General features: G+C 34.1%; 1 protein-coding gene across 2 annotated transcripts in view; it reads right to left on the reverse strand.

Annotated features, from left to right (window-relative positions):
* Positions 1–13701: 13701 nt before the first annotated feature.
* GPM6A (glycoprotein M6A) overlaps positions 13702–21513 on the reverse strand; it is a 369760-nt gene continuing 361948 nt past the window's right edge. For both annotated transcript variants that reach the window (XM_006168908.3, XM_006168907.3), the window contains exons 5-7: positions 20762–20838; positions 19902–19967; positions 13702–15459 (exon numbers count right to left, since the gene is read on the reverse strand). In XM_006168908.3, coding sequence (XP_006168970.1) covers positions 15307–15459; positions 19902–19967; positions 20762–20838 — 296 coding nt within the window. In that variant the 3' untranslated portion in view covers positions 13702–15306. The remainder of the gene's footprint in view (positions 15460–19901; positions 19968–20761; positions 20839–21513) is intronic.

The following is a 21513-nucleotide window of genomic DNA, read 5'->3' on the forward strand; positions in this document are numbered from 1 at the left end:
CACTATGACTTGATTTTTGTTTTAAAGAGGTTTTTGCCTTAGGAAAAGGTATACTTGCCAGAGACATAGAGACAGTAAGAGGGAGAGAAAGAGATCACACCCTCCCACCCCAGGGGAGATGGCCATACCGCAATCCCTTCTCCTCCATTCTCCTCTCGGGATCTTAGGAACACACACATGTGCCTGGAGTGAGTTTAAGCAGCCGATTCTGGGACTCAAACCACAGTCAACTTCATGGGAGTCCAGCTACGTAACCATTATGCCATCTGCTGGTCCCAAAAGACTCAATATTTCAAACGTGTCATTTCTTTCTAAAATGATCAGTCTATTTGATTATAGTGTGCTTTGGTGACTTGTTGGCTAGATTTGACTAGGTACTATAAGAAACAATTAAAATTAGTAAAAATTAGTTTTCAAAAGTAAAAGAAATAGAGAAAGTATATAAATGAAGATTCTTGCTGGATTAGAAAAAAAAAATGACATCTACTATTCCCTAAACAGAAAAAGATGAAAAAGTGGTTCTAGGTAAAATCCCTTTAAGACTGATTCTAATGGTAAAAATCAAGCTAAGCTTGTATACCTTCCCACTCAAATGTTCAGATAACCTTAAAGTAGCTGCTTTTGAAAGAGAAAGTTGTGCATGTGAGAAAGCATAAGAATGATACTTTAGGAAGAATGTTCACTGGGATCCAGAACATAAAATGAAACCCATAAGCTTTTGAAGAATACAGATATGTGAAGATTAAAAACAAAATATAAAACTATGAAGTGGGTTAAAAACAAACAAAAAACAAAATGAAAAGGGCCAGCAGATGGTGTGGAGGTTAACACAGCTGGATCCCATATGACTGACTATGTTGTTCGAGTACCAGACCTAGGTGGCTTGAAGATCATGCTGGATGTGTGCGCATGCATACCCAAAATCCCAAGAGAAGAATGGAGGAGAAGGGATTGTGGTATAACCATCCTCCATGGGGGATGATGTGTCACTTTTCTCTCTTGCTGTTTCTCTGCCTCTCTCCAGTGTGTGCTTGTGACCTAAGGCAAAAATCTAAAAAAAAAAAAAAAAAAAAAGTCATAATAATATGATGAAAACTGAATAGTATCTATTGGACTTGGCAATAAATCAATAGATGACAGTGGTGAATTATTAATTATTATTGATAGTTATTTTGGTGGTAAAGGAGGTGCTGGAAACCAGAATTTCGTTTTGATTTAGGAATTTAAGATTGGTAAAGTAAATAAATAAACACAGAACATACAACTCTTTTGATAATTTTGACTATGAAACAAAGCAGTTATAAATTAAAATGAGGTAAAGAATTCAGGAGTTTTGTTTTTGCTCATGTTTTTGTTGCATAAGATCAGGCAACTTGAGTGTGATCAAAAGCTGCCTGATATATTCCAATACAGAAGCAATTTCAATGTAGAGAAGATATTTACAAAAAGAAAGGAAAGAAAAAAAACACAAAACAAAAACCAGTGTAAGTTTCTAACAAAGGCAAGAGAAGGTCTATGCAAACAGAGGGATTCAGATACAAAAAGAAACACATTCGCTGCAATAACAGAAAAGAGAGTTGCAAAACCATCTTGTTGAAGACACCTAGGTGCAGTAATATCGCACTGTCCCTCATGTGAAACAGTAATGCGTCCTATACGAAGGATCTTCAAAATAGTTGTGGAAAATGCATATCATTAAAGAACTGTGCATGAATTTCAAGATTTTTGCACCAACATAAACTTGTACTTTCATACCATTTTTTTTTTCTTTTTTTTGGAGAGGTTTTTTTGCTATAGGGCGCGTAAGCTCGCCAGACAGACAGAGAGAGAGACAGAAAGCAGGAAATCACCCCCCAGGGGGGATGGCCACGCCACAATCCCTTCTCCTCCATTCTCCTCTCGGGATCTTGGGCACGCACGCACACACGCCCGCCGTGAATTTAAGCCACTGGGTCTAGGACTTGAACGGCAGTGGACTACGTGGGAGTTCAGCGACATAGCCATTACGCTAACTGCTGGTCCCGTTTGAATTTCCTTTGTATTTCAGTCTTTCAGATATAGGCCATCTCCCCACTCCCAGTACTGAGAAGTACTATGACTGAGAAGACAGACAAGGGTGTCCCATGAACTTAATTAATTATCAGATTATAATGTACATGCTTTGGCAGATGCGTTATTTCCTCCATCTGTCATTATTAGCAGTGGGGCTATCTGAAGCATCAGCAATTTACATATATTTTCTCATTTAATCCTCCTAACAACTTCACAAGACAAATATGTTTCTCACACACACACATATACACATATCTGAATTTTAGATAATGTAAGTGAATTTTTTTAGGTTTTGCTTCTTCTCTCCCCAGTAGACATTTAAAAATTTTTTTCTTTGGTTTGCCTTTTTTTTTTTTAACCATCATCACACTTTTTGTTTTATTTTTTTTCTTATTTTTGAATACTTATTTACTGTACATCTTTACAGCATACAGGATGAACCTTACCAGCATGAATACTGCATATTAATCCCGTCAAAGATATTACCATACACACCATCGTCAACAGATTATTTTCCATTTTTGCATCCATTAAGTGTTTTGCTCTTTCTCCCTCCTTGATTCTCTCCCATGAAAACTGTCAAATTTAAGAGAACTATCAACAAAATTTCAGAAGGGGAAAAACCTTCCTAGGTGGGTTGAGATCTCTGTCGTTTTTTCCTCTGGTTGCATTTGCTGAGTATGGGTTAGAAAAGCAAAGTGAAAGATCCCGCAACAGTTGCATGATGCTTAGGAGATGAATTCCTGCTACAGGGAACAATGACTTTGCCAACAAGGCTATTTTTTTTTCTTTTTAATTCACAGAGGGCGCAAAGGTACACTGTAGCAGAGCGCATGTGGAAACTCACAGGAGAAACCAGCTGCTATTAAGCCAGATATTAAATAGGTTACTAAAGTATAATTATTTTTCAGAAAACATTGTTTTTTGTTTTGTAATGAGTATATCTTATTTATTTATCACTTATGCCAGACAGTTTGCCTTTTTTATAGTGGACATTTTGTTTTTCTGAGAAAACAAATAGACAATGCACAGTGTATTTTGGATGGAAAATTCATTTGTCTGTTGTGATGGAAAAAAAAAGAAATTATAATAAAAAAATAAATTATAATAATAAAAAAAACAACAAATAGAGAAAAACAAATAGAGCCAGAGAGACAGGCACAGGCTCTTCACACAGTGATTCACCTACAGTCCAAGGCCAGCTTAAATCATGAGCCCATGCATGTACCCGTCATGGGACATGCACCCGGCATGGGACATGCACCTCGGACCTTCCCTGTTACCACTGTGCCACCACCTGGCTCCAGTCATGGAGATTTTTAACTAAAATTGAGTAGACAGAATCTCACTTTCTGGATAGCTTTCTCTCTCGCTCATATGTTCTCACAGGTTTTTCTGTGAGATCAATTGATTAGTTGTGATGACACTTTCAAGTTACACAGTGCCTAAGGTTCAACATGTGCTGATGCTCTTATATTATTAACCCAGAAAGCCAACTTACCTCCATTGTCCTTCATTATCTTCTGTCATACTTTGGAAGCCAAGAAAGTTACAAAAAAGCCTCTTGGCAACTTAAGTTCTATTTCATCAAACTGTAGGATTGTTTCCTTTTTCCAGAAAATTATTACTTCTCATATTTAAATTGCAAAACAGTATTTTAAAAAATTTATAAAAGTATATAGAAGAAAAATGTATTCTTAATGTCTCAATTTTAGCCAAGCAGAATCAGACAAATTTTTTGTGCTGTAAGTATTTCTCATAGGACCATAAGAGGAAGAACTAATGGAAATGAATGAAAAGCAAAAAGCAGAACAAAACAAAACCCCATGAAATTGGAAATAAAGCTGTCTGACCTATATCACAAACACTCTTGATTTTAGTGGTTCAAATTTAGAAAAACACCATATCACTTATTGTCTCGAAAACATAAAATGAGCTCACGTATGTAATAGTGCCATAAAATAGAAAAAAATAAGAACTTCTTGTAAGAGTTCTTTTTTCTTTAATAAATTATTGCTACATTTCAAAAGTAAAAACAGTTTTCAATGCTGTAATCGTGTAACCCCTTTAATTAATAACTGAATTAATGAACATTTGCGGTCAGCTATGTACAAGGGACTAAGAAAAAAGTCTGAATCTTTATAGACTTACATTTTAGTTAGGAAACCTAGACAATAGAAAATATGTTAGTAGATATATATGGTTTGTCAAATGGTAGAAAGTGCTGTATGAATAAAAAAGAAGACATACAAAATATTAAAGTTTTTTTTTAAGTTTCTTTCTTTCATGAAAGAGAAACAGAGAGAGAGGGAGAGACAAACACCTTGAACAGGATTTCATATCAAGATCCTCCCTCAGCCTTCACAGCCAGCCAGGATAATAGGTGTGTATGCCTGATGTACCCAGGTTGACCAGGGAACTAAACTCATGATCTTCCATATGGCTACAGCTTTGCTTGAGCAGCCCATTATCACTGTACTACCAACCAGTCCAAAACGTATTTATATAAAATTAACTGAGAGGACATTTTGAACAAAAGAGAAAAGGGATTAAGTTTGTATGCTGCTTAAGAAAAAACATGCCATGAAGAGTAAATGGCAAGTGGCAAGTGGTCCAGAAAAAGGAGTTCCTGGTGTTCATGAAATACAACAAAGAAAGACTCAGGGCCTCGGGCAAATTTGTTAAATAGAAATGAATGACTAAAGTACCTGAGTCTGAGGAAGTTGATGTATGGACTTATTTTTTGTGGAATTGAGGTCAACAGGAATGGCAATTTATTGGGGCAGAGCAGGTCTGCACTTTTGTCCATGTTAACTTTGACAAGCTTATTAGATAGCCTAGAGAATGTATTCCTCTAACCCTAGGATAAACGAGTCTGAGTTTCAAATGAAGATTCTGGACTGGGGAGATAAATGTGATGTCATCATTTTATACATGATATTTTCAGCCCTGAGATAAGAGAATAAGGAACAAGGAACTGAATGAAATGTTGAAAGATTATATTGCTGAGAAAGAACTGGCAAAGGAGATTAATGAAAACATGGGCAGAGAGTTGGGAGGAAAATCACCAGCATGAGCCTCCTGAAATTCAAGTTAAGAACATGTGTGGAAAAAAGAGAAAGAATGAGCGATTGTATCAAACGCTGCTCTATATTAAGAGGGCAATGGCTTGTAAAGCCCTATGCATTTTTTTTTTAATCCTTGATCTCCTTACCTCTGTAACTGCTCTCCCTTCATTCATCCACAGTTGTTTAATTGATGTTCCAGCTTAAAAAATTCATTTTCCTTACTATCCCATTTTCCTACGGTATGCTTTCTCCAGATAACTCATCTCATCTCTTTTAGGTCTTACCTGAGATGTTTCCTCTTTCAGTAAGGCTCCTTTGAAAATTTTACAGCTCAGTCCAACCCTACAGCATTTTCCGAGTATCTTGCATGATAAAAGTACCTTGTGTTGTATTTATTTATGTAACTAGCATCTGTTTCCTTGCTGCAGAATATAAGCTATATGAGGGCACTCTTTCTTATCTGTTTCATTCCATGCTAAAACCCAGTGCCCGGAAGAGTAGCTGGCTGTAGTTACTAAGCATTTCATTTAGCAATCTAGAGGACATTTATTATATTACATTGACTAGGGTTACTGCTATGGAGTGTTGAGTTCAATGAGCAGATTCATAGAGGGTTAAGATAAAATAATAGGAAGTAGTTGAAGTTGATTATACATCTCTTCAAAGAAATATGCTGTGAAAGAGAGTTGAGAAATAGGCTGAATGTAGATGAATGAGAAATTGAGAAAGGGTATTTGTTTTTGTTGCTATATTGATTTCATGTTTTAAGAATGGCTTGAGTCATTATAGAGTGAAAAATTGGTGATTTAGGAGAGATTAGAAAGTTTGCTGAAGTGATACCTACTCTCAAAAAAGAGAAAAGCAAAGATGATGCACACTGATGCAGATAGATTGACAGGTGAGTGATGGATGTTTATGTAAATGTTCTTTGAATTATTTCTCATTTCTCCCTGAAATAGTCACCTTAATTTTTGTTGTTGTTTTTGTTAATGAGAGTTAATGAGAGCATCTTGCCTTGTCTCAATCCTCCTTCCTCTGTCTCTCAGCCAGAACTATAGTCAAGATTGCGACACCCAGCTTTTCAAGACAGGTTTTTGCAATGGTGCTCAGGCAGGCATCAAACTCAGGATTCTACTGCCTCAGCCTTCTAAGTCACTGAGATTACAGGAACAAGCCACCATGCCTGACCTTTAGTTAGGATCAGAAATTGAATTTAGGTGTCACATGTGGTCCCAATCTTAGGATGTCAGTGTCTTAGCAGCAAGTGTCACAGTGCTGAGACAGGAAATGAGATTTTCAACTCTGTGGATGGAAATAAAGTGTTGGAAATTTGATGAAAGGAAGTTTTGGTATAGTAACCATACATATACTACACACTAAAATGAAAATTCTAAGGCACGAGCCAGCATACTATGGCTCTTGGGATGAATATGGCCTTACCATCTGTTTTCATAAGTATAGTTTCATTGCAACAAAACTATGCCCATTTATTCACATATTCTTTTTTTTTTTGGAGAGGTTTTTGCTACAGGGCGCATGCGCTTGCCAGACAGACAGAGAGAGACAGAGAGAGACAGAGAGACAGAAAGCGAGAAATCACCCCCCAGGGGAGATGGCCACACCGCAATCCCTTCTCCTACATTCTCCTCTTGGGATCTTGGGCATGTACGCACATGCGCCCGGCGTGAGTTTAAGCAACTGGGTCCAGGACTCGAACCGCAGTCAGCTATGTGGGAGTCTAGCGACATAGCCATTACGCTAACTGCTGGCCCCATATTCACATATTTTTATTGTTACTCGTGTACTATAAAAGCACAGTTAAGTAATTGCAACAGAGATCTCATGACACAAAAAAATCCAAAATATGCACTATCTGGTCATTTATAGAAAAAGTTTATCAATATCCATTCTAAAAAGATGGAATAGATTTATTGGAAGCTCTGAAGGCTCACCTCAACTTAGATGAACTTGGTCAGTCTGGGCATGTGCTTTTCTCTAGCCATGTTTGTTATGGAGGTTCAGGTGTGGTGGTGTAGATGGATGCATTAAACTGAGGCTGTCATTTACCATGTGAGTTCAAGGAAGATACAGGGCCTAAGGAGCTGAGGATTTGCCAAGGGACTTATTACATTAATGGACCACCCAAGGTAAGCTAGCTACTGAGGGAACTAAAGAAATAAAAGGAATGAAGGACTGTAAAAAAAAAAAAAAAAAAAAAGATTTATTTAATTTTATTTGTTATTATTTCTTTTTCTTTAAGAGAGGTTTTTTTAAACATTTATTTATTTATTTATTTATTTATTTAGCTATAGGGCGTTTGCGCTCCCCAGAGCGAAAAAGAGATAGAAAGCTAGAAATCACCCCCCAAGGGGGAAGACCACACTACAAGCCCTTCTCCTCCTCCATTCTCCTCTCAGGACCCTGGGCACACACGCACATACACCCAGCATGAGTTTTTTGTTTGTTTGGTTTTTGTTTTAGAGAGGCTTTTGCTATAGGGTGCATGTGCACGCTAGGAAGACTGAGAGAGACAGAAAGCAAGAAATCACCCCTGGGGGCGATGGCCACGCCACAAACCCTTCTCCAGTCAGCTATGTGGGAGTCTAGCGACATAGCCATTACGCTAACTGCTGGCCCCATATTCACATATTTTTATTGTTACTCGTGTACTATAAAAGCACAGTTAAGTAATTGCAACAGAGATCTCATGACACAAAAAAATCCAAAATATGCACTATCTGGTCATTTATAGAAAAAGTTTATCAATATCCATTCTAAAAAGATGGAATAGATTTATTGGAAGCTCTGAAGGCTCACCTCAACTTAGATGAACTTGGTCAGTCTGGGCATGTGCTTTTCTCTAGCCATGTTTGTTATGGAGGTTCAGGTGTGGTGGTGTAGATGGATGCATTAAACTGAGGCTGTCATTTACCATGTGAGTTCAAGGAAGATACAGGGCCTAAGGAGCTGAGGATTTGCCAAGGGACTTATTACATTAATGGACCACCCAAGGTAAGCTAGCTACTGAGGGAACTAAAGAAATAAAAGGAATGAAGGACTGAAAAAAAAAAAAAAAAAAAAGATATTAGTAGATAGATGGTTTCAATGGTATAGTTGTACTGGAAAGGTAATAGATGGAAGTTGGAAATGAGATTCTTAACATTTAGATTGTCATTGTTTTTAATCATTAGAAACTATGAGTTTTAAAGAATGGGTAGACAAAGTGGCCTGGGGTCAAAAATCATCAGGGGATAGAAAAAGTTTCACTTTATAAATGATTTGTCTAAGTATTTATATTAATATCTGAAACCTCTACTTGTCTTAGGAGGCACCTCTTTTCTTGTTTTTTTTTTTTCTTTTTTAGAGAGAGATTTTTGCTATAAGGCACTAATGCTCACCAGAGAGAGAGACACAGAAAGAGACTGAAAGTGAGATATCACTCCCCAGGAGGGTGGCTAGGCCACAATCCCTTCTTCTCCATTCTCCTTGCAGGATTATGGGCATGCATGCACATGAACCTGGTGTGAGCTTGAAGCCGCTGGTCTGGGACTTGAATTGTGGTTGGCCATGTGGGAATCCTATGTAACCATTATGCCATCTGTTGGTCCGAATACGCACCTCTTTTCATTGCTATTTCAAGTGTGAAATTTACACTTGTATAAATCAGTAGATATTCCATTAATGGAAATGTGAAAGGTACCTGATGATTCTTGGGTATTAGGTAGTGAATATTAAATAACCAAATTTAAAAAATCATAATTGTATTATCCTGTATAAATACCATTATTATATGTTTGAAGTATGATTTTTATGTTATTTGTATTGTTACCTTTATTCTGTTTTCTGTGCTACTTACTATTGGGTCATTGAAAAAGTCATGATCCATTTTTGCATAGAAAAACACATCATGACTTTTCTGACCATCCAATAGATGTGATCTAGGTAACTGACAAAAGGTAATTATTTTAAAACCATGAAAGTGTATTTAAGAAAATTATTGTCTTCTTAAACTTCATTCACATACCAAAAATATTCAGTTCTCACTTTAGATGTTGCATTTTCTCTCAAGGAAGATCTGGTCTCATCTTATTTAAAAATAAAATACTAAGAAAGATGATGAGAGCCAGCAGGTGTCATGATGATTAAGGTGCTGGATTCCCATGTGGCCAGCCATGGTTTGAGTCCCAGATCTGCAGCTTGAAAATCACAACAAATAAATAAGATAAATAAGTATTAAAAAAATTTTTTTTTAGGGACCAGCAATTGGTGTAGTGGTTATGTCGCTTGACTTCCATGTAGTGGATCACGGTTTGAGTCCTGAACCCAGTGGCTTAAACTCACGCTGGGCATGCATGTGTGTGTGCCCAAGATCCCAAGAGGAGAATGGAAGAGACAGGATTGTGGCATGGCCATCCCCCTTCAGGGGTAATTTCTCATTTTCTGTCTCTGTCTTTCTGGTGTGTGCACGCGCCCGATAGGAAAAACCTCTCCAAAAAAATTTTTTTTAAAAGATGATGAATGTAGTAATTAATCATTATGAACACTGTATACATAAGTAAAAGCATGAGTTTATAATTTCAAAGGCAGGGTAACTGTGTTGTATTTGTTGGGTCATTCAGTATAAAAGTGAATGGGAAGATAAGGAGATAGTACTTACAGCTTGTTTTGAGGTAATCTGCTGTACTGTTTAATCTTTTCTTTAAATGATGTTAATGTTCCTTAAAATTCATTTCTCACTCGTGGAAATCCTTTTATTTTTGAAGGCCTAGGTTGACATCATCCTCCTATATATAACTTACTATATATATATATATGTGGTGTATATACACATACATATCTATAAATATATAATCATCCTCCTAAATACAATATATAAATATATACATCATTTTCCTATATATCCTTTATATATATACTTACACACATATATAAACATAATAGTAAACTCACGCTGGGCATGCATGTGTGTGTGCCCAAGATCCCAAGAGGAGAATGGAAGAGACAGGATTGTGGCATGGCCATCCCCCTTCAGGGGTAATTTCTCATTTTCTGTCTCTGTCTTTCTGGTGTGTGCACGCGCCCGATAGGAAAAACCTCTCCAAAAAAATTTTTTTTAAAAGATGATGAATGTAGTAATTAATCATTATGAACACTGTATACATAAGTAAAAGCATGAGTTTATAATTTCAAAGGCAGGGTAACTGTGTTGTATTTGTTGGGTCATTCAGTATAAAAGTGAATGGGAAGATAAGGAGATAGTACTTACAGCTTGTTTTGAGGTAATCTGCTGTACTGTTTAATCTTTTCTTTAAATGATGTTAATGTTCCTTAAAATTCATTTCTCACTCGTGGAAATCCTTTTATTTTTGAAGGCCTAGGTTGACATCATCCTCCTATATATAACTTACTATATATATATATATGTGGTGTATATACACATACATATCTATAAATATATAATCATCCTCCTAAATACAATATATAAATATATACATCATTTTCCTATATATCCTTTATATATATACTTACACACATATATAAACATAATAGTGTGCATATATAGATAAATGTATATATATGTATAGTATTAACAAATGAGATTTCTATAAACATTAATAGATGTCTGAGTTTGAAAATAAAGACCAAAACAGAAATTTGCTCCTCTGTATTTTTAGTGGATCATAATGGGTCAACCCTCACTGACATGTCAACTGATGAGTCAGTCAAAATGGAAATGTCAGCTTATTTATGACAATTTTACATAAATATTTCTGGGAAAAAAATACTAGTATTTGTATATATCAAAACGGAAACAAAAGAACAAATGCAAAACCAATAAATCTGGTGCTCACATACATAAAATCACAACACTAAATCACATACACAAAAAAGCACCTCTGCTTTGTACTTCAATGAATTCCTTTGATTTTTGTTCCCTTTAATCTACAAAAATGGTATGGAGAGTTTGACTCACAGAATTGGATTTATCTTGGGATACCATACCCATCAGAATGGCCCTAAGAAAATCAAGTAATTGCTGAAACAAGTAAAACAAAAACAAAAACAAATATTGCCACATTTTTGCAAAGTGAAAATATTTTTTCATTTTCTAATCAGACCAGCCATGTTGGACACCTAAATGGGATCAACTCCTCTGTTGTTATGTTCTCAGTTTCTAGGAGACAGAAGAGTTTTCTCTTTAGTGTTGGAAGATCTGGACATTGAAGATTTTCTCAAGTACCTTGAATAGAGAGGAAAAGTCCCAGAAGAAAACAATTCCTATGGTTTCAATTGTTTTGACTTTTAAAAAATAATAGGCTATTACTACTTGATATAATTTGGGGGTTTTATTTTTTTAACTTTTTTAAAGTTTTTCTTCTCATGAGATATATCTTCCATAAACATTGTTTTTTTCCCCTCTTACTCAAAAATAATAGCAAAATTAATTATATCTGTACTTATCAATTACTTTTTTCAATTTTTTATTCCCTCATTATTTTCTTTATTTTCTTTTGGTTGGTATGCCCAAATACCATCTAGAGGAGATTCCGCAAATTAAAAATACCTTGTTCAAGACAATAATATATTTACTATTTAATTAATTAATATTTAACATTGAATTTATTTATTTATTTTATTTTTAATTTTGCAATTTTCAAGCACAGTGGATCTATGTAAAAAAAGCTAGATAATCTAAAATGGTAAAAAAAAAAAGATAAAATTTATTTTTGTGAGAAGAAACTCAAGGTCCTGAGCTTATTTTTAACCATTTATATATTTATATATTTATTTGTTGTGATTTTCAAGTTGCTGGGTCTAGGACACAAACCACAGTTGACCATGTAGGAATCCAGACCCTTAACCACCATGCCACCTGTGGCCACCTGGCTTATTTAATACAGTAGAAAAATGTTTGCATTTGAGTTAGCAATATTTTACACAGATCTGCTTCTGCCTATTTAAAATTATTGAGGCCAGCAGGTGGAGTGGTAGTTAAGACACTGGATTCCCACATAACTGACTGTCGTTCGAATCTCCCCTCAGTAGAACATGGCTAAGTTGCAATTTCTTTTCTTCCATTTCTCCATCCTGTAGGGATTTGGGACATGTATGCACATGCACCCAGCATGTTTTTCAAGCTGCCAGGACTGGGATTTGAGTCATGGTCCATGTGGGAGCCACCTTATTTCTAAATTTTAATATGAAGAAATAATCTGATTATACGCAAAAGTTAGAGCTGGCCTACATACGTTTTATTCTCAAAGTGAGTAATTTCCTTAGTCTTACTGTTAACTTTACAATTCCCAAAAAGATATTACTTGCATAGAACATAATTTTTTAACAAAGATAAATGAACTTCTAAGTTTTCAAAAATTATAATATTCTTATAATGACCAACTTATTGAAAAGCACATATTATGAAATTTTTGTTTCTGTTGGTATTCTTTAGTATCCAATTTTCCATTATCTTGTTGTTATGCTAAGAATTTAATAAATACTGGAACGAATCCACATAATTAATAATACTTATATAGTAAATAATTTTATTATCTTAAAAATACATTTTTAAATCATAATTAAGATATTTTGCCCAGATTTATTTATAATCATTGTAGAAATTTTTAATGGGAGCCCATGATATTTTTCATGTTGCTGTTGATAGTAATGCATAAGTAATTAAGGACTAATATAATTGCTTGGGACTTATGAACATTAATACTTTTATTGATGACTATTTTATTATTTTGAAATTACCATCACTTTAAGTTTGGCCAGAAGAAATTAGATCAAAAACAAAAGTAAAAAACGGCCTAGAAAATATTTGTTTTATTTTATTTCTCTCACCTTGATGTTTTGAAGGAAACCAAGATAGCATTTTTCTTTCTGAATTGCATTAGTCTTTTTAGGTTCTCAGTTAGTGAAGCACTAAAGAAAACACAAAACAATAGAAATCAGGCAGAAAATAGCAGAACTTGGCAAAAATTATAATTTGCTAAATAAAATAACTTCCAAAGCCTTGTACTCCATTGCCCTCTCCCCGTACTTCCCACAGTGACTGTTCATACACAGAATTTTCATTGAATTTTGAACTGTTATATTAACTCAGCTGCAATAAGATTCTTAAAGAGATGATATCTATTTCATTTGAAAAGAATGTACACACATAGGGAAGGGGAATAAACAAAACAATAAAAACAAAAAAACACTGCAGAAACTAATAATAAGTACACAAAGTACACAAGTGTGTTTATTACATTTTGCAAGCACTTTGTTCTACATTTCAAAAACGCCACCATCAAGCTGTTGGCACATTTATGTACAAAACAGATTAATTATAATGCCTGCTACAAAGCACTCTGTGAAAATACAAACTCTAATACCAGAAATAAAAGCCAAAAGTGTCAACATCATTACATAAGTTTAAAAGACAATTTTAAAAATCATCACAAACTGTTAAGACACAGAACTGAAACACTATAGTATAGAATTTAAAGAAGCCCATTAATACTTTTGCTGAATATCTGTAATACTGCATATTTCAGAAAAATGTTGAACCAGTAAGATAATCTAAGTGTAAAAAAAGAAGCAAAACGAACCCCCGAATTAATTAAATAATACTACAGAATGCATAATCATGCCACAGATAACCCTAGTAATACCCCCCTACCTACTACAAGAACTTGTAAAATTACTGATGATGCATGACTAGTCATTGTACAAAGATTGTTTTACTCAATAAATTTTATTAGAAATGCACTTACACTGAGGAAGGATTTCACAATGGTCAAATCAGTGCACAATACTACCTAGTTTTATACACTGATAAAAATGTCTTGTCAGGCTACATCATTTTTAAAAGACACTTTACAGCATTCTTGTAGCATTAGAAATAATCAAAAGAAGAGAGTCAAGGTTAAAACAAACACCAAATTTGGTCCAATAATACTGATTGTTGTTTTTTTTTTTTTATTCCTCTGATACAGGTACTTCTTATAAATGAATATGAATAAACATTCGGTTAAAATGACTTACTTGAAATAAAAACACAAATATACCACTACACTTCCAAACAGTACATTCTATAGTGGCCTTGGACCACACTTTAGAAAACACTACAGGTAAACCAACATAGATTGGAAGGCTGCAAGCAAAGCTATTATATTAATGGAAGCCTTTTCAAATATATCATACACATTTTAGGAATAGTTTACAGAGGTGCAATCCATTAAAACTTTTAAGGTAGGTAAAACAACTTCTGAGGGGTTAGTGTGCTTATCTTTAATATACCACCTTCATAAAGGTAATTAATTTTCCACATTAGCATATTAAAAGTTCCAATCCAGCCACTGCTTAAATCACAAAGATATTCTCCAATAGACCACATTAGTTATTTCCATTAAAATTGTCTCTATACTAAACTTTAAAAGGTAAGCCTGGTGTCACAATCTTAAAAAGGCAACTAGCCATGCATTAGCATTACTGTTTCTACATGCTCACAACATAAACATGAGTAATCAGAGAGAAATACCTTTTTAAGTACATCAAGAAAAATACAATGTTAACAAATATAAGAAGCACTTTTTTTTAAACCTACTCTTACAAATTTAGAAATTGCACCTTAGATTGATGAAAACATTAACCAGGGCCTATCGTAATGTGGCCGCTGATCTTCAGACAAGATTTCCATATTTCCAGAAGAGTCATCATGATGTCATCTCTGTCTGTTCATAATGTACAATGGTCCCTTTGAAGGTTACCTGTAGTTAAACTAGTTACCGAAATCAAAACTAAAAAGTATAAAAAAGCTACTTTCTTTTCAAAACATAAGAAATAATGCAAAAGGTGTTATGTATAACACATGGGAAGTGGTTAAAAAAATCAAACAAATCTTTGCATTTGACAATGTTAGTATCTTTGATCTTGTAGAACTATTAAATGCGTTTGAGGGGAAAAAAAAGACAAAAGGCTGGATAGGAGCTTGTAGAAGAGAGCTGATTACACCAATTTTAACAAATTAGGAAATTAAGTGCTAAACAACAAAGAATTGTATTCAGGTGATTCATAAGTCACCCTACATATCATTGATGAGAAGCACTTTCATTTTGATTTTCAAAGGTTGGATGGTTGGATGGCCCTTAGTTAAACACCAATGCATTCAAATGGTAAAAAGGACAGTAAGATTTATTTATGTGTACGCGTTGAGTCGCTCTTTAGAGCGAGTAGAATGGATGTCATGAAGCTCTTGCTCCTCCTTTGACTTGATGTCCTCATACTTCTGCATCCTGCAGGCATCTTTCACATAGGCCCAGTTGGCAGACAGAACCATGAGATAGTGGACCTAAATCAAAGACAAAAACAGTTTCTACTGGATGTGTGCACACTCTCTTAGTTACACTTCACTATCAGAAAACATATTCAAGTTATGGAAATGTTCACATATAAAATGAAACCAAAATTTCTTTGGTAATAAAATGCATTCCTCACTCCACTGTGTGCTACTATAGTCTCAGCATCCTTTCTTTTAGTATCTCTTCTGATTTTTCAGTTCTAAAGTAATCTAAGACAGATACCAAATCTTTATCTGATGTTTCCTCCCCATTCTGTCCTCATTTAGCCAATCCAAAAGATTACATTAAATGTTCATGTCTCTGTGTTTTACAGCTTATAATCGGAAATATTCTCATATACAGCTTGTGTTTAATTAACTTGAATTAATTGGAAGATATATTGCCCCCCACTGTGTAATGTAAAGAGAAATAATGGAAACTCCCAGATAAACCTGTGGATGTAATGTTCCAATTAATTTTCCAATCAATGAATTTTACAGTTTTCTTTAGATTCCAAACTACATGAAACTATTGTGCCATATAGACTTTACATACTCATAACTAAAACAGTGCCTAGTTCAAAAAGTAAGCTCTGGGACCAGCAGATAGTCTAATAGCTACATAGATGGACTCCCATATAGTCGACTGTGGTTTTAATCCCACATCAGGTAGATTAAACTCACGCTGGGCGCGTGTGTGTGCATACCCAAGATCCATAGAGGAGAATGGAGGAGAAAGGATTGCTGTGTGGCCACCCCTCCTGGGGGGGTGATTTCTTGCATTCTGTCTTTCTCTGTCTGTCTTTCTGGTGAGTACATGCACTCTATAGTGAAAACCTCTCCAAAACAAAACAAAACAAAACACATGACATAAGGATGTAGAAAAAAGATAAACCATTTTCAGACTATTTTTCTTTTTCTCTGAACTTTTGCAGATTACTTAATGGAATTTGTAAGCCACTCAAATGCAGGGATGTGTTTTATAATCTTGTATACTATGGCATTTACATCATGAAAACCTAGTATTGTATATGTGGATCAAATAAGGCTTACACACATAACTTATATAGTATTATTAAAATGTCAAGTGCTGTGGAGAGTGCTTAGTAAGTAGCAGGTACCTTCAACATTTCCCAAGTGTGTAAATACATTTCTATATGTTCAAAAACTTTTCTTTTAATATCTGAGAAAATATGGCTCCTAAATTATTATTAACAATGTATTATTAAAATACTGAAGAAATTCAGGATCACTGTAGCTCAGGAACTGGTGCCTCCCCATGGGTCTTATCTGGTTTTCAGGGGAAAGAAGTTTCCAGGGTTGTTACTGTCCATTACAAGTTGAACATCTGATTCCTGAAATCTGATGCAATGTTAAGTTGACCAGTTTTGTCAGCATGTAGGACTTTCTAATATCTCTATAAAATAATGTAGCAAACACTTACTAATTTTAAGACAAATTTCAATAATATTGCCTTAAGTTAACAGTGGTGTTTTAGGTATTTTAGTAGAGTAGAATTCATCTTAATTTTTAAATAAATATTCGGGGAAAGTCATAATGTATGTTTCTATGCAAAAATGCATCATGACTTTTCCGATGACTCAATAATATGTAAATAATGATGGTAGCTATATTGGGAGCATTGAATGAGGTCATGATGACTCTATTCAGAGAGAAAAGAACCCCAAAAGGATGCTTAGTACTTTCAGAAAATAGTCTTCTAAATTCTTCCTGTTTGAAATAAAATTTATGTCTGACTTTGTATCTAAATATAGGTAAAGCATAAGTTCTTGAAGAAATACATAACAAATTTTTATTATCTTAAAACCTTCCAGTTTTTTTTTTCATAGTAAGCATTTTTTTTTTTTGGTGAACATTCAAATAGCATGTGTTTAAATGGGCATTTTTCACTAATATATACAGAGAGGCATGAATTTTTAGACAGAATTGACATGTATATAGAAAATACAAACATGCTGTATTATATTTTTTCAAAAGACTCAGATTTCTATTGATTATACACACACGTCACTAAAATCGATCTACTGTGGGAGAATGTGAGCATTAACACTAATGCGCATTTCTCCTCTGATCTCACAGACTGTGTGCTTCTTGAGACTGAGTGTTTGGTGCATCATTGGTCAGGGCATGTTGATATGTCCCCAGGGTACATTTAGCATTAGGTGAAGAGTATAAGGCCTTTGATTACTATTCCATTTTGATCCATAGATTCATCAGTCATCATGATCTTGTTAAGCATCTCACATTCTGAAGCAAAACTTCTATATTGAGGTTTGTAGTCACTATAACTAAAATGTTGACCAATGTTCAACAAAACATCTCCCCATGGGTCTTATCTGGTTTTCAGGGGAAAGAAGTTTCCAGGGTTGTTACTGTCCATTACAAGTTGAACATCTGATTCCTGAAATCTGATGCAATGTCAAGTTGACCAGTTTTGTCAGCATGTAGGACTTTCTAATATCTCTATAAAATAATGTAGCAAACACTTACTAATTTTAAGACAAATTTCAATAATATTGCCTTAAGTTAACAGTGGTGTTTTAGGTATTTTAGTAGAGTAGAATTCATCTTAATTTTTAAATAAATATTCGGGGAAAGTCATAATGTATGTTTCTATGCAAAAATGCATCATGACTTTTCCGATGACTCAATAATATGTAAATAATGATGGTAGCTATATTGGGAGCATTGAATGAGGTCATGATGACTCTATTCAGAGAGAAAAGAACCCCAAAAGGATGCTTAGTACTTTCAGAAAATAGTCTTCTAAATTCTTCCTGTTTGAAATAAAATTTATGTCTGACTTTGTATCTAAATATAGGTAAAGCATAAGTTCTTGAAGAAATACATAACAAATTTTTATTATCTTAAAACCTTCCAGTTTTTTTTTTCATAGTAAGCATTTTTTTTTTTTTGGTGAACATTCAAATAGCATGTGTTTAAATGGGCATTTTTCACTAATATATACAGAGAGGCATGAATTTTTAGACAGAATTGACATGTATATAGAAAATACAAACATGCTGTATTATATTTTTTCAAAAGACTCAGATTTCTATTGATTATACACACACGTCACTAAAATCGATCTACTGTGGGAGAATGTGAGCATTAACACTAATGCGCATTTCTCCTCTGATCTCACAGACTGTGTGCTTCTTGAGACTGAGTGTTTGGTGCATCATTGGTCAGGGCATGTTGATATGTCCCCAGGGTACATTTAGCATTAGGTGAAGAGTATAAGGCCTTTGATTACTATTCCATTTTGATCCATAGATTCATCAGTCATCATGATCTTGTTAAGCATCTCACATTCTGAAGCAAAACTTCTATATTGAGGTTTGTAGTCACTATAACTAAAATGTTGACCAATGTTCAACAAAACATCTGAAAATTTATTTAGCATTGACGTAGTTTTGTTGGACATTTATAAAATCATTTTTAATGAAATGCAATCAGGTTTTAATACAAAAGTGTCACTAAAAGGAACTAATTTAATATGGCTCATTAGCACATCAGCATTCCTACTTTTAGTCTTTGACAAGATAAAAATATTCTTATTTTTTAGAGAGTGTTTCTTTACCAAACATTACACAATATATTGGCACCATAAGAAAAAGTATGAAACAAATGCAAATTCATTTGTTTTTAAATATTGAATTGGCTAGAAAGTTATAAGGTTACTAAGAACCTTATAAGAATTTTATACACTTATCTTGCAGTATACAAAAGTAAGGACTAAAGATTTTTTACTGTGAAAGCTATTACTACTGCTCAGAGTACTTGTTCATTGTAGTTATTTAAGCATTCCAAAAAGCAAAGTAGAATTCATGGTGAGTTACAAACGAAGAGCAGGGATCTATCACACAACCAGACTTTCAAACTCAGTAAAAGACAGATGAGTTGAAAGAGAATATTAAAGACTTTTTTTAATATTTGTAAAACTGTAACTCAAAACTATTGAGCTTTATCTCAAGAAAATAAATTAATCCTTTCTCCATAGGTAACTCAATACGATTTTTAAATGTTTTTAGTTAAAAAGGAAAAAAAGAAGAATGTAAATTAAGGGATTGTTTAGTTTACTTAGACTGTTCCTCTGCTATGTATACATATGCTACAGAAATAATTATTGTATGAATAATAATCTACTATCTAACATTTTAATGAATTACTTATTTTGTTAGTGTTATATTATTGAGGATTTTAAACTGATTACCAAATATTGTATCTATTGTAATAATAATATCTCTTGAGGTTAAACTTTGTTTTTAACTTATTTATTTGCCCATTGTTCTCCATACCCTTCTTTTCAACCTGTAAAATAAATGTATTTCATATGGACTTCAGACATTAGAGATAAGTTATCACCTCAACAGGCAAATACCTTTGTAATTCAAATGGGAAAACCAAGCATCAGAGGTTTGAGGTCTTACCATAGCAATAACTGCTGCCCCAGCTCCAGCAAGTGCCACAATAAACAAGTGGAAGGTCATGTTCAGCTGCAATGAGAACCAAAACATCCAAGAGTTACAAGCCGATGAAAGATCAGAACAGTTGTCTCATCAACAGGACTTAGTGCATCTCTAACAAAAGTGGGCCTGTGATAAATCACTTACCCAGTCAAAACACACTATTACATCTTTTCTCCTGCAAGGCATTTAAATCCTTCCAATCGCATCAATTTTTACATAATTTTATTGTAAGGATGAAATTGTGATTCATAGTGACAGTTTTCAGTAATATCATAACAATATGACTATGCTGCCTCTTTATTGACTTGTGTTTTTTATTGTTATTTGTTTGTTTTTCTTAAATTACCAGTGGTGTATACACTCAGAGAGAAAGGGAGAAAGCACTCCCCAATGCGGTGTGGTCATACCACAAACCCTTTTACATTTCTCTACCTTGTCCAGATTTTGGACATGCACACACATGTGATTTAGGTTAGGGTTAAGGTTATGGCTGAGATTTGAACAGTGGTCAGCTACGTGGATCCAGCTCCATTAATCACTAGGACATGTGGCTGACACTATGCTATCTCTTTGACTATAACTTCATAATTTTTAACTTTCATTAAAATGAGAATTTCTAGAAGTTATGAAACATTTATGCTTTTTGTTGCAATACACAGAGCATCTCATTAATATTTTCCCCTGGATAACATCATGACCAATGAAATTACCTCTGAAAGAAGAAAGGCAAAACTCAATAGAGATTTAGTTATAATATATTGTTCACATAACCAAGTGAATGCTAGCATTCTGAAAAAATTGAAGGCTGTAAGAACACTCACCTCAGTAGATTCACACATCCTCAAGAAATTCTCAGACACAGTGCAAATTTTCTTTTCCTCTCCAATTGTCACAATCCCTATAACATAAAGTAAATCACAGTTTAACATTATAAATATTTTATAGAATCCAGGGGGAGACACTTTTTGCTAATCAAATCTAAGAAAGTTTCATTTTATGCTATGTCATAATGGAAAAATGAGGAAGCTCGGTTCTCCTTATGTATAATAATTGTGCATAGAGTTATGAATACAAGATGCAAAACTATTAAGCCCTCAAGCAATTTAAAACATTTTCAATTTGTATTCAGTTCAATCCAGCCATCACAATTTTCAGATTCAATTATAGCTATTTCATTGGTTTGAACCATTAATGTGGTAGTATAGGCATCATAATTATTTTAGTAAATATGCCCTAGTCTACACTCAAGAAAAGATCTAAATTTGCTCAACTGGTTCAATGCTTCTGTTCATCTATAAAGGCATTTTGCCAGACAGGTACTTTTGCTAATATTAAAAACAATACTATTAGTAATGGGAAATTAAAATTTGCCATTTTACTCATATCTACTCTTGCTCCAGTTGGCTCATAGACTAACTACATGAGAATCACCTGAGGAATTGTCAAAAATATGCATTTTTTACACTCCAGCATAGAACTATTATCAGAAATCTGTGACTGTTCCCTGGCGTAATAAAAACTCAGGTGATTCATTGCCATAGCTCTAGGTCTTTTTTTTTTTTTTTTTTTTTTT

This window comes from Tupaia chinensis, unplaced genomic scaffold (assembly GCF_000334495.1).
Source record: "Tupaia chinensis unplaced genomic scaffold, TupChi_1.0 Scaffold146395_1, whole genome shotgun sequence".
In the NCBI taxonomy this organism is placed as follows: Eukaryota; Metazoa; Chordata; class Mammalia; order Scandentia; family Tupaiidae; genus Tupaia; species Tupaia belangeri.